We start from the raw sequence: 13,925 nt of genomic DNA, 5'->3' as shown, positions 1-13,925 counted from the left end.
TCACTTTAAAAGAAACATTTTTTATTAATAATTTTAGCAGATTGCAATTTGGAGACTGTTAGAAGGTAGAGTAACAGAGTTGGAAGGGATGCTGGAGATCTTCTAGTCCAACCTCCCGCTTAGGCAGGAAACCCTACACCACTTCAGACAAATGGTTATCCAACATCTTCTTAAAAACTTCCAGTGTTGGAGCATTTACAACTTCTGGAGGCAAGTTGTTCCACTGATTAATTGTTCTAACTGTCAGGAAATTTCTCCTTCGTTCTAGGTTGCTTCTCTCCTTGATTAGTTTCCACCCATTGCTTCTTGTCCTGCCTTCAGGTGCTTTGGAGAATAGCTTGACTCCCTCTTCTTTGTGGCAGCCCCTGAGATATTGGAACATTGCTATCATGTCTCCCCTAGTCCTTCTTTTCATTAAACTAGACATGTCCAGTTCCTGCAACCGTTAGCCTCCAGTCCCTTAATCATCTTTGTTGCTCTTCTCTGCACTCTTTCTAGAGTCTCCATATCTTTTTGACATCGTAGCAATTTCACGTTCTTTGTAGCAGAAGTCAGATCTGAAAGCGTTCCCCTTAGGGCTGAAAATGTTTCATGTTAGTGAATCAAACATTTGACTTCCATCCCCAAGAAAGAGAGATTATAAAGTTATTGTTGTTGTTAGTTGCGAAGTCGTGTCCGACCCATCGCGACCTCATGGACAACATTCCTCCAGGCCTTCCTGTCCTCTGGAGTCCATTTAAACTCACACCGACTGCTTCAGTGACTCCATCCAGCCACCTCGTTCTCTGCCGTCCCCTTCTTCTTTTGCCCTCCATCGTTCCCAGCATTAGGCTCTTCTCCAGTGAGTCCTTCTTTCTCATTAGGTGGCTGAAGCATTTCAGTTTCATCTTCAGGATCTGGCCTTCTAAAGAGCAATCAGGGTTGATCTCCTCTAGAACTGACTTGTTTGTTCACCTTGCAGTCCAAGGGACTCGCAGGAGTCTTCTCCAGCACCAGAGTTCAAAGGCCTCAATTCTTTGGCGCTCAGCCTTCCTTATGGTCCAACCTTCACAGCCATACATTGCAACTGGGAAAACCATAGCTTTGACTATACGCACTTTTGTTGGCAGGGTGATGTCTCTGCTTTTTAGTACGCTGTCTAGATTTGCCATAGCTTTCCTCCCCAGGAGCAAGCAACTTTTTTTTTTAATAAAGTTTTATAAAGTTATAAAGCCAGTCAAATTCTAGGCAGAAAAATATATTCAAGATCTTAAGGCATTTTCCTTGCATTGGAGCCTTGTTGTTAGTTGCGAACTTTTGTCCGCCCCATTGCGACCCCATGGACAACGTTCCTCCAGGCCTTCCTGTCCTCTACCATCCTCTGGTGTCCATTTAAGCTCACACCTACTGCTTCGGTGACTCCATCCAGCCACCTCGTTCTCTGCCGTCCCCTTCTTCTTTTGCCCTCAATCTTTCCCAGCATTAGGCTCTTCTCCAGTGAGTCCTTCCTTCTCATTAGGTGGCCAAAGTATTTGAGTTTCATCTTCAGGATCTGGCCTTCTAAAGAACAGTCAGGGTTGATCTCCTCTAGGACCGACCAGTTGGATTGCCTTGCAGTCCAAGGGACTCTCAGGAGTCTTCTCCAGCACCAGAGTTCAAGGTCTCCATTCTTTGGCGCTCAGCCTTCCTTATGGTCCAACTTTCACAGCCATACATTGCAACTGGGAAAACCATCGCCTTGACTGTACGCACTGCATCTAAGCCTAGGATACCACAGTTACTCTGGATGTCAATTAGTCAAGTCCTTTAATAAAATCTTGAGATAAATCCGTTCAGAAATGGATTAGTTAGTTCTTGGCAAGAAATCTTTGCTTCTAGATTACTGATTTTCAAACTGTGCCATAGTTCAAAATGAGCTCAGGCAAAAACAAACTCTCTTTGTCAGTAACAATTTCACGTGGTTGCAAAAGTGCAACCAGGGATAAATGTGGACCATATTTAAAGGAAGCTTCTGAAAAATGGCTACTTTGCAAATGTCCTAGAACACAACGGGTGTCATTCCCATCCATCACAGCATCGCTGGAGGGGCAGGATAAGGGCTGCAACCTTACAGAGCTGAAGGACATCTGATCCAGCATGACAGTTTCATTCAACATCTGTTCAACATTTTGAAGAAATACTGCCCTCTAGAGCAGGGGTCTCCAACTTTGGCAACTTGAAGACTTGCGGACTTCAACTCCCAGACTTCCTCAGCCAGCTTTGCTGTTACTCTTGTCTGTACTCTTTCTAAAGTCTCAGCCTCTTTTTCTGAATCGTGGTGGCCTGAACTGGATGAAGCATTCCCAGTGTGGTCTCCCCAGTGCAGCAATAAAGTGGTACTATCAGTTCACAAGGGTGGCTCAGTGGCTAAGATGCTGAGCTTGTCGATCAAAAGGTCGGCAATTCAGCGGTTCGAATCCCTAGTGCCGCGTAACGGGGGTGAGCTCCCGTTCCTTGTCCCAGCTTTCTGCCAACCTAGCAGTTTCGAAAGCAGGTAAAAAAATGCAAATAGAAAAATAGGGACCGCCTTTGGTGGGAAGGGAACAGCGCTCCGTGCGCCTTTGGCGTTGAGTCATGCCGGCCACATGAAAAACGGAGACCTCTTCGGACAGCGCTGGCTCTTCGGCTTTGAAACGGAGGTGAGCACCACTCCTAGAGACAGGAACAACTAGCACGTATGTGCGAGGGGAACCTTTACCTTTACCTTTATCAGTTCACAAGATCTTGAAACTATCACTCCGCTCTTATCAGTCTCCTTGATCTTCTTTTCTTTAGGCTTCTGTATCCTTCTATATTAGTGAATTTCCTTTAAACTTGAAGAAATCTGCAATGTAAGAGTCCCCTTGAATGTTACAGTAACAGTAAAGGAGTTGGAAGGGACCTTGGAGGTCTTCTAGTCCAACCCCCTTGCTCACCCAGGAGACCTATACTATTACTAACCCCTTGCTCACCCAGGAGACCTATACTATTACTAACAAAGAATCTTCTTAAAAGCCCCCAATGATGGGGCACTCACAACTTCCAAAGGCAATTTGTTCCACTGGTTGATCGTTCTCACGGTTAGGAATTTTCTCCTTAGTTCTAGGTTGCTTCTCTGCTTGATCAGTTTCCATCCATTGTTTCCTTGTCCTGCCTTCAGGTGCCTTGGAGAACAGCTCTTCCTTGATTGAAATACTGCTATCCTGTCATCCCAGTCCTTCTTATCATAGACTAGATCAGAGTTCTTTAAACTTGGCAGCTTTAAGACTTGCGGACTTCAACTCCCAGAATTCTCCAGCCAGTTATGTTATGCTGGCTGGAGAATTCTGGGAGTTGAAGTCCACAAGTCTTAAAGCTGCCAGGTTTGAAGACCTCTGGACTAGACATACCCAATTCCTGCAATCGTTCTTCGTATGTTACGGCTTCTAGGCCCTTTGTGACTTCTTCTTTGAACTCTTTCCAAAATTTCAACCTCTTTTTTTTTTTGTATTGGGGTGACCAAAACTAGGTGCAGCGTTCTAAGCGTGGTCTTATTAGGGCTTTACAAAGTGATACTAAGAACTTCGTGCGATCTTCATTTTATCCCTCTGTTAATGCAACCTCATATTTCATTGGTTGGTTTTTTTGAGTAGTGCGGTGGCCTAGAGGTGGAGCTCTCCTCTCACAATGAGGAGGCTGTGAGTTCAATCCTAGGTAGAGGCAGATATTTCTCTCTCTGGGCACACTTGAGAATATATCTGCTGTACAAAACTCCACATTGGTGACAGGAAGGGCATCCGGCCAGGAAACGCTCAGCTCCATTCAGTTGCCTAGACTCCACCCTGTTGCAAGGGATTATGGGGCCGTTAAAAGAAGAAGAAGATGATGATGATGATTGCACTGGCTTTTTAGACTGTTCAGCCAGTCAGCCACGACCGGTGTCTGCTATTCTACTCTATTTCTTCTCCCAGAAAACATTTTGTGTTTTTGGCGATGGGCCAAAACTGGGCTGCCTTGATCATCTTCTCCCCCTAGAGTTCTTCCCATTAAAGATTTGACAAATTTCCAGCAGCTTTGGTGTTTCAAGCTTTCACTTTTCACAAGGAATGGTATTTCAGCTGTAAGCATTGGCACTCGCCCTAAGCCATGATAGCTTTCCATCCAAGAATAGATGCCAACCAACCCAAGTAGAGCAATCTAGAAATAAGCAACCGTTACAGCTAACTGAAAATTGTGCATACAGTAGTGGCCAAAATTGTGGAAATCTTTTGGGGCAAAGTGTATTTTTCTAAAACTAGCTAATAACACCCCTTTTTTGGGGAGGAGTACCATAAAATTATATATCGATGGAAAGATCATTTAATCAAGCATGTAATGCCATAACTGTGATGAAGGATTTGCTATTAGAATAGCAGTCACAGTATAAAGAAGAAGAGGGAAACACATAGAAAAAACAAGGTGTAGAAAAATTATCACCGTGTCAGTCGATACTTAGTTGGGTAACCTTTAGCATGAATGACGCCCTTACAAGGTCTTCCCATGGAGTGAACCAAGCCTTTGAGTTCTGCAGCTGTTATCATGTGAAACCAAGATTGAATGATGGCTTCTATGAACTGGGTTTTATTGCTGGGTCGCTTCTGACTAACAAGTTTCTTTAGTCGGCTCCATAGATTTTCCATTGGGTGAAGGGCCATTCCAGCAGTGGAATAGGATTATCTTGAAACTCCCCAAAAAAGGGGTGTTATTAGCCCTCAAACCTCAAAACTACACTTTTCTCAAAAGATTCCCACAATTTTGGCCACTACTATAAACTTAATTCTTTTTTGATATTGATCTCAATTGTCGTGTCCCACTCCCCACTCCACCGGACGAGTCAAGGAAGTCCATAACAAACTTGGCAACGAAGCCTCTGCAGCTTGCCAAGTTCCTCCGGGATTTCTCAGGGCAGGCAGGAGTCCAAGTTGTGACTTCAGCGATAGGGTCCGATATCAGCAAACTAGATAAGACTTTGCTTGACTCAAGGTTGGAATGCCAAAAGCAGGTCCTTTATATAGGCTGTGGGGTGTGGCTCCATGACTCAGCATTTATCCAGGCCTGCCCCTCCCTTCCTTCTGCTGGCGTCGCCTCTCAGATCTCCGGAAGCGAGGATCCTCCCACCTGAATTGTCTTCAGCTGGATCTGCTGGCAGCTTCTGGGAAAGGGAGGGGTCAGAAGGAGTAGGCCCGAGCAATTCCACCACCTGGCTGGCTTCCTGCTCTGACGGCTGAGCCAAAGGAACGGACACTGTATGAGTGAGGTTTATCGGGCTTGTCCGTTCACTCCTGGAATTCTCTCCGGGCATGGGGCCAGGGCCGCGGGCTGGAGTCATGACAGGCCGTTCATCTTCATTATCAGACTCGGAGTCTGATAACAGGCCCGGTTGGAGACGGGAGGGGCTCGGCTGAGGAGAGGAGGGAGGACGAGTCACAACATCAATATTCTAATATAAGTCAGTGCCTTGGGACTGCCATTGTTTTTCAATAGCCATACCGGATAGGTAGAACAATGACAGGTAGTCCTCAACTATTAATGATTCATTTAATGACCATTCGAAGTTACAACGGTACTGAAAAAGTGCTTATGACCACTTTTCACAGTTGAGCCATCCCCATGGTCACGTGATCGAAAATTCAGGCCCTCAGCACCTGACTCGTATTTACGACGCTTGCAGTGTCCCGGGGTCGCATGATCCCCTTTTATGACTAAAGTCAATGGGAAAATAGTTATGTCAACCAACATAACTACGGCAGCGATTTCCTTAAGAGCTGCAACAAGAAAAGTCATAAAATGGGACGAAACCACGGAAACTTTGGGGGTCAATTGCGGTCGTAAATCGAAGACTACCTGAATTGGCTTCTTTCGGAGTTTGGTGATTCTTTCTCTGATGGACCAGTCAATTTAAGCAAAAACAAAATAACAGCTAATGTTCCACCTTATTACTCCAAAAAGCAATTTTTAATTCTCAAAAAAATATCCGATGCTGTTTCTTTTCTTGATGCCAATCAGTTTATCTCTTCTGGTTTAACCTTGTAAATAAAGGCACGTTCTCTCTTGTGCAATTCATAACTCGGTAGCCCAGTTCTGGCGTCCCAAAGGTGGTTGTTGTTGTTTTTTTTCAGGAGGCAACTGGACTTTTGTGGTTTTTTTTTCTTTTGAAGACGTTTCGCTTCTCATCTAAGAAGCTTCTTCAGCTCTGACTGGATGGTGGGGAATGGAAGGATTTATACTCCTTGCAGAGAGCTGGTCATTTGCATCCTTTTTAAAGCAGTATTTCTGTATTTCTTCGAGGGTATTTCTCCACGGGGAGGCCTCCTGGACATCCTCTTGACAGATGGCAGTCCAATCTCTTCTTGAAAGCTTCCAGTGATGAAGCTCCCACAACTTCCGAAGGCAACTTCTGTTCCATGGGTTGATTGTTCTCACTGTCAGAAAGCGTCTCCTTATTTCCAGGTTGAATCTCTCCTTGATCAGTTTCCATCCTTTATTCTTTGTCTGGCCTTCAGCTGCCTTGGAAAATAGCTTGAAACCCCCCCCCCCTTTCTCTGCGGCAGCCCCTCAAATATTGGGAAGATGGCTATCCTGTCTCCCCTGGTCCTTCTCATCACTAGACTAGCCATGCCCAGTTCCTGCAACCGTTCATCGTATGGTTTAGCCTCCAGTTCCCTAATCATCTTGGTTACTCTTCTCTGCACTTTTTCTAGAGTCTCAACATCTTTTTTTATAGTGTGGTGACCAAAACTGGATGCAGTACTCTAGGTGTGGTCTTACTAAGGCTTTGTAGAGGGGTATTAGTAGAATAGAATAAAGTAGAGTAGAGTAGAGTAGAGTAGAGTAGAGTAGAATAGAATAGAATAGAATAGAATAGAATAGAATAGAATAGAATAGAATAGAATAGAATAGAATAGAATAGAATAGAATTGAAATGGAATGGAATGGAATGGAATGGAATGGAATGGAATGGAATGGAATGGAATATTGGCCAAGTGTGATTGGACACACAAGGAATTTGTCTTTAGTGTTCTCAGTCTACATAAAAGAAAAGATACCTTCATCAAGGTACCTCACTTGATCAGCCGTACTTATAACGGCCGCAGTGTCCCGGGGTCATGTGATCCCTTTTTGCGACCTTCTGACAAGCAAAGTCAATGGAGAAGCCAGATTCAATTAACAACCGTGTTACTAACTTAACAACAGCAGTGATTCACTTAACAACGGTGGCAAGAAAGGTCGTAAAACGGGGCAAAACTCACTTTATCAAATGTTTCGCTTAGCAACGGAAATGTTGGCCTCAGTTGTCATAGTAAGTCAAGGACTACCTGTCTAGACAGCAACACAAACTTGCAAGAAAGGTTGAGAAATAGGGCGGAAATGGGCTTAACAGCAATTTTGAGTTTGATTGTGGTCATAAATGCAGGGCTAGCTGGGAGCCTACAGGGCTAAATCAAAGACTGTTAGAACAAGAAAATCACTTGTACTTTCCAATTTAAACCTCAGTGGGACACCACTAGTGCTAAACCTGTTTCCACACGCCAGGTTTTTTTATCAGACCACATACCTGGGAATTTAAAGCTATTGGAATGGAAATATGTGAGATTGTTAAGAGTCATTTCCGTATGCAATTTACATAAGAGTCTGTAAAGAGAGCAGACTTATTTTGCCCATTGACTGCTAGCAGTCACCTTGGAAAATGTAATCTATCTATATATATATAAAAGCCAAATACCACTCACTCGTCACAAAATCTCCAGAACAGTTAAGCTTACAAACTTGAAATTTGGCACATATGTTCCTCTTGGCTTCTAGGTGCTCGCTAAGAAAGGATTTTTCGAAATGACCATCAAGTCATTAGTATTTCATATCCAGTATTATATTCACACGCTCTGATGCTAAGGAGTTAGACGTTCTACTCCCCCTCCCCACCTGAAAAAAACTCTGTTCCAACTGCCAGTTGCCTTAGATTAACACGCTCTGATGCTACCCCTTCGCTAAACTGGGCATGGGCGTGGCCCCCGCATGACCTATCCGGCCTGCGGGCTGGGACATTCTCCCCTCCCCACCTGAAAAAAACTCTGTTCCAACTGCCAGTTGCCTTAGATTAACACGCTCTGATGCTACCCCTTCGCTAAACTGGGCATGGGCGTGGCCGCCGCATGACCTATCCGGCCTGCGGGCTGGGACATTCTACTCCCCCTCCCCCTCTGTTCCCCCTCTGCTCCAATTTGCCAGTTACCTTATATTAATACTCTCTGATGCTACGGAGTTACACATTCTACATTAAGTTTCAGGCTTTAAGTGTCAATTTATCACACCATTTTGTAGTGAAGCACGGGCATCCAGCTAGTCTAGTATAAAATCCCTATGGATTTAATAGAACACAATCTATGATTCACCATGAAATATAACCAGTTTTAAGACACACATAGCCAAGCTTTTTCTGAATGAAATGGGGAAGCTAAAGAAAAATTGTCCAACTATTGCAATGTCACTCTCCATGCGAAACTTTTGTATGCAGGTAGGTCTTGACATCCGACTACAATGGAGCTTGACATTTCTGTTACTAAGGAAGACAGCTGTTAAGGGAGTTATGCCCCGTTTTAAGTCCTTTCATAGAATAGAATAGAATAGAATAGAATAGAATAGAATAGAATAGAATAGAATAGAATAGAATAGAATAGAATAGAATAGAATAGAATTTTTTATTGGCCAAGTGTGATTGGACACACAAGGAATTTGTCTTGGTGCATACGCTCTCAGTGTACATAAAAGAAAAGATACGTTCATCAAGGTACAACATTTACAACACAATTGATGGTCAATATATCAATATAAATCATAAGGATTGCCAGCAACAAGTTATAGTCATACAGTCATAAATGGAAAGAGATTGGTGATGGGAACGATGAGAAGATTAATAGTAGTGCAGATTTAGTAAATAGTTTGACAGTGTTGAGGGAATTATTTGTTTAGCAGAGTGATGGCCTTCGGGAAAAAACTGTTCTTGTGTCTAGTTGTTCTGGTGTGCAGTGCTCTATAGCGTCGTTTTGAGGGTAGGAGTTGAAACATTTTATGTCCAGGATGCGAGGGATCTGTAAATATTTTCACGGCCCTCTTCTTGATTCGTGCAGTATACAGGTCCTCAATGGAAGGCAGGTTGGTAGCAATTATTTTTTCTGTAGTTCTAATTATCCTCTGAAGTCTGTGTCTTTCTCGTTGGGTTGCAGAACCGAACCAGACAGTTACAGAGGTGCAAATGACAGACTCAATAATTCCTCTGTAGAATAATTCATGCCAGAGTTGTTAAGCGAATCATTGCATCTGTTAAGCTAGTAACAGAGTTGTCATGTGAACCTGGCTTTCCCCGCTGACTTTGCTCGTCAGAAGGTCGCAAAAGGGGATCATGTGATCACAGGACACCGTGATCGTCATACACATGAGCCGGTTGCCTAGCATTGGAGTGACCATGGGGATGCTGCAACGGTCGTAAGTGTGAAAAAAGGTCATAAGTCACTCTTTTCAGTGCCGTTGTACCTTAGAAGTCAGAAACCGAAAGATTGTAATTTGAGGACTACCTATAGGTGGTATAATATCAAAGACCCAGCTAGATAACAATACGAATTTGAACACTTGCTACTTATAGTAATAATAACAACAACAGGTGTTGCCACGTCCACTATACCTGGAGACAGCAAAATAGAAAAGAAAGAACTGGAGGAGACCACAAAATATAATGTCCTGCAAATAGAAGTAGAATGACTGTGGTAGAAGCAAGCTAAGGTAGTATCAATAATCATAGGTGCCTTGGGTCCAATCTCAAAAACATCTGGAGCACCATTTGAATACTATCAGAATTGACAACTTCACCATCGGTCAATTGCAAAAGGCTGCTTTACTCGGATCCTCTTCCATCCTGCGACGACATCTGCATTACCATCAAACCTCCACATCTGCCTATCCCAAGTCCCTTGGAAAGGACTCAGTGAGTAGACAAAAACATCTGGAGCACCACTTGAACACCATCGGCATTGACAAATTTGCCATCAATCAATTGCAGAAGGCAGCTTTACTTGGAACAGCTTCTATCCTGCGACGATATCCGTAACACCGTCAATCAGCCAGATGTGGCCATCCCAGTTCATTGGTAAGGACTCAATGGGTCCTTACCAACACAAATGCCAAACCCAGTTTGAACATCTAGGGGACCGTGCAAACAACAACAACAACAACAACAGGAAAAATTCACAAAATATCGCGACCTGGACTACGCAATTATGGATGAAACATGTAACAGTGATACCCATTATCATCGGGGCACTTAGTACCATGTCCAAGAATTTTACAAAATACATCAAGAAATTGCAGCTTCCTGCAATAACACCAGCGGAACTGCAAAAAAAAAAAAGCGCTACTCGGAACATTGTGCATGTTAAGTAGATACTTGGTCGATACCTAGGATGCTGGCAGCAACCCGTATCAACCATCAGCACCAGTCAATGATATTATTTGTGATACATTTTTAAATGTTCAGTTTCATATTTGATGAATAAAAGAGATAATAATAAGATAAGCAGCAGCCACGGTGGTTAAAGATGCTTTAGAAGGCAACAAATGAAAGAAAAATAGTGGTGGGTCAGAAAAGAGTTCACTGACCCCTCTAACATTGCTCCTCCTGAGTCACCCCTTTCTTTCCCCAAGGGTAATTTTGCATGTACCTTCACAAAAGGGAAAGATAGCCCCATACATCGCTAGCGAGTCCATGTACATCTCGTATATGAGTCATGTCACATGGCTGACGCCCCACCCCCACCCCCCTTTGGTTTCTCATCGCCGTTCGAAAACATTTGAGAAATGTTTACGAAACAAAAGTCTTTGCAAAGACATCCCCGACGCTTTCTTTGGCGGCTGTATATTTGAGGTACATCACTGGCAATACCGCCCTTTCTCGGCGTATCCACCAACGATAATGTCTCTGGCCTTCGTTAGTCAAGTTTCTCGGAAACTCTTTGGCTGACGCACCGCACTTTCCGATTCTCCCTTTGCATGCCGACTGCATGACCGGGGTTGATTGCTTGACATTTTTTCTGCTGCTTGATGATCTCTCCTTTTAATTTGCTGTCCTGTTCTTCCAGAACATCTCTCTTCTAATGCCAGCGATAGCGAAAGTAGCTACAGTAAGTTATGGCATTTCTTGGGTTCTTTTTTTTTTTTTTTAATTTGGCTTGCCTCGGAAGACTTGGTTTCTTTTCCTTTCTTTTCTTTTTTTTTTCCCCCCCCCCGACACCCCTGGGTTTTTCTTCTTTCATTTTTGCTTTTCAGATTTTAAAAAGATTGTGTGACGGCGTCGAGACGTGGATTATATATATATAACGGGCTGCAAATACGTGTCACTTCTTACGTGCCTCTGAAATGGACCTGGTCTCCTTTCTATAGAAGGCGTTGCCAAAAATTAATGTAGTTTTAGAATTTTGAGTCCAGCAGGTCAACATCCAAACGTCATTTTTTTTCAAGAAAATGGAGTAGACGCTTTCAATCCAACACATGATTTGCAATGATTATTAGCAGGGAGTGAGCTGAGACTGTTTGAACAAAAAGTTGTGTAGGCCTTAATACGTTGGAGAACGCAAAAATTGTAGGAGGTACCATATTTTTTGGAGTATAAGACACACCCTTTTCCCCCAAAAAAGAGGGTGAAAGTCTGGATGCATCTTATACTCCGAATGTAGCCCCCCCCAGCTTCTCAAACGGAGGTTTCAGAGGCTGAAAGAAGCTTCAGAAAAGAAGCCCCCAAATAGAACTTCAGAAAAGAAGCCCCCAAATAGAGCTTCAGAAAAGAAGCCCTCAAATAGAACTTCAGAAAAGAAGCTCCCAAATAGAGCTTCAGAAAAGAAGCCCCCAAATAGAACTTCAGAAAAGAAGCCCCCAAATAGAGCTTAAGAAAAGAAGCCCTCAAATAGAACTTCAGAAAAGAAGCTCCCAAACAGAGCTTCAGAAAAGAAGCCCTCAAATAGAGCTTCAGAAAAGAAGCCCCCAAACAGAGCTTCAGAAAAGAAGCCCCCAAACAGAGCTTCAGAGGCTTTTTTTCTGAAGCTCTGTTATGGAGGCTTTCAGAGGCAGAAAAAAGTTTTTTCTGAAACAGAGTTTCAGAGGCAGAAAACAAAGCAAAAAAAAAAAGCAAGGCACAGAGCTCACAACCAAGGAACCTGTTGCTAAAATTCACCTCTGGGAACAGCTGATTGGGGGTATTCCAGGAGGCTGATCCACCTGCCAATCAGCTTTTTTCTTATTTTCCTCCCCCCAGAACTAAGCTGCGGCTTATACTCCGGTGCGTCTTATACGCTGAAAAATATGGTAGCTTTCAAAATCACCTTCTTTGAAATGCTGAACCTCATGCAGGGGTGAAATTCTACCAGTTTGCTCCGGTTCGGGTGAACCGGGAGTGATAAAACCTACCAGTTCGGGTGAATCAGTAGTAAAAAAATACTTTAAAAAGTTAAAAAAAAGGTTCCGATAATCACAGCTGTGCTGCGCGATTGTTGGAACCTTTTTTTTAAACTTTTTTAAAGCATTTTTTTTACTGCCGGTTTGGGCGAATAGGAAGTAAAAAATGCTTTAAAAAGTAAAAAAAAAGTTGACCAAGCCCACCCAGTCACATGATTCCCCCACCAGGGCACGCCCACCAGGGCACGCCCACAGAACCGGTAGCAAAAAAATTTGCATTTCACCACTGCAATCACGTATGGTTAAGGGCCGCGGTGTGGCTCAGGTTGTAAGAAGCCTGTTATTAAAACACAGCTGCCTGCAATTACTGCAGGTTCTAATCCCACCAGGTCCAAGGTTGACTCAGCCTTCCATCCTTTATAAGGTAGGTAAAATGAGGACCCAGATTGTTGGGGGGGCAATAAGTTGACTTTGTAAATATACAAATAGAATGAGACTATTGCCTTACACACTGTAAGCCGCCCTGAGTCTTCGGAGAAGGGCGGGATATAAATGTAAATAAATAAATAAAAAATTGATTGAATAGCATTGAGCCCAAGTAAGCAAACGTATGGAAAGTTATTTGTATCCTGCTTTTATTATTTTTGCAAATAACTCAAGATGGCAAACATATCACAACACTTTCCTCCTTCTATTTTTCCCACAATAATAACAACTCTGTGAGGTGAGTTGGGAAGAGAGAGTGACTAGCCCAAAGTCACCCAGATGGCTTTCATGCCTAAGGCAGAACTAGAACACAGTCTCCTGGTGATTGACCAAGTTCACCCAGCTGGCTTTCATGCCTAAGGCAGGTCTAGAACTCATAGTCTCCTGGTGATTGACCAAGTTCACCCAGCTGGCTTTCATACCTAAGGCAGAACTAGAACTCACAGTCTCCTGGTGATTGGCCAAGTTCACCCAGCTGGCTTCCATGCCTAAGGCAGGACTAGAACTCACAGTCTCCCGCTTGCTAGACTATTGCTTTAACCATTAGACCAAACTGGATCTATGGAAGCTGACGTCCCCATTAATTTGGCAAGTTTGAACCAGTGGGAGACTCTCTATACAATAATTAAAATGTATTTCTGATCAGTAGAACAAGTTTGGGCACACCTGCTCAGCTAAATGGGTTACTCAATATTCCATCTAGGTTTTTTTTTTTAAAAAAAAAAGGCAAGCCATTTCCCGAGAGGAAGCAAGCACATTATTTTGCTATTAAAAAAAGCAATGAATCTCCCAGCACCTTAAAAAGGAGAAAATTGGATGCATCCACCATCCTTTTGAAATTAACAAGAATTGCCCAACCTATTAACAGCATGCAAAAAAAAAAAAAAAAATAGGACGGAATTTGCTTTACTTCCAGTTCTTGTCTGTTGCTTGGTGTATTTGCATTGAATCCTATGCATAATACAGTTAACATCAATTGTTCATTGGTT

The 13,925-nt window shown here is 43.2% G+C and overlaps 1 protein-coding gene across 2 annotated transcripts in view; it reads left to right on the top strand.

Annotated features, from left to right (window-relative positions):
• The window catches only part of DLG2 (discs large MAGUK scaffold protein 2), a 1,438,267-nt gene that overhangs the window by 1,397,948 nt on the left and 26,394 nt on the right, over window positions 1-13,925 (top strand). For both annotated transcript variants that reach the window (XM_058186296.1, XM_058186297.1), the window contains one exon: window positions 11,142-11,183. In XM_058186296.1, coding sequence (XP_058042279.1) covers window positions 11,142-11,183 — 42 coding nt within the window. The remainder of the gene's footprint in view (window positions 1-11,141; window positions 11,184-13,925) is intronic.

Source organism: Ahaetulla prasina, chromosome 5 (assembly GCF_028640845.1).
Source record: "Ahaetulla prasina isolate Xishuangbanna chromosome 5, ASM2864084v1, whole genome shotgun sequence".
NCBI classification, from domain to species: domain Eukaryota; kingdom Metazoa; phylum Chordata; class Lepidosauria; order Squamata; family Colubridae; genus Ahaetulla; species Ahaetulla prasina.
Note: the sequence above shows the minus strand (reverse complement) of the source record. Positions and strands in the feature narration are given on the sequence as shown.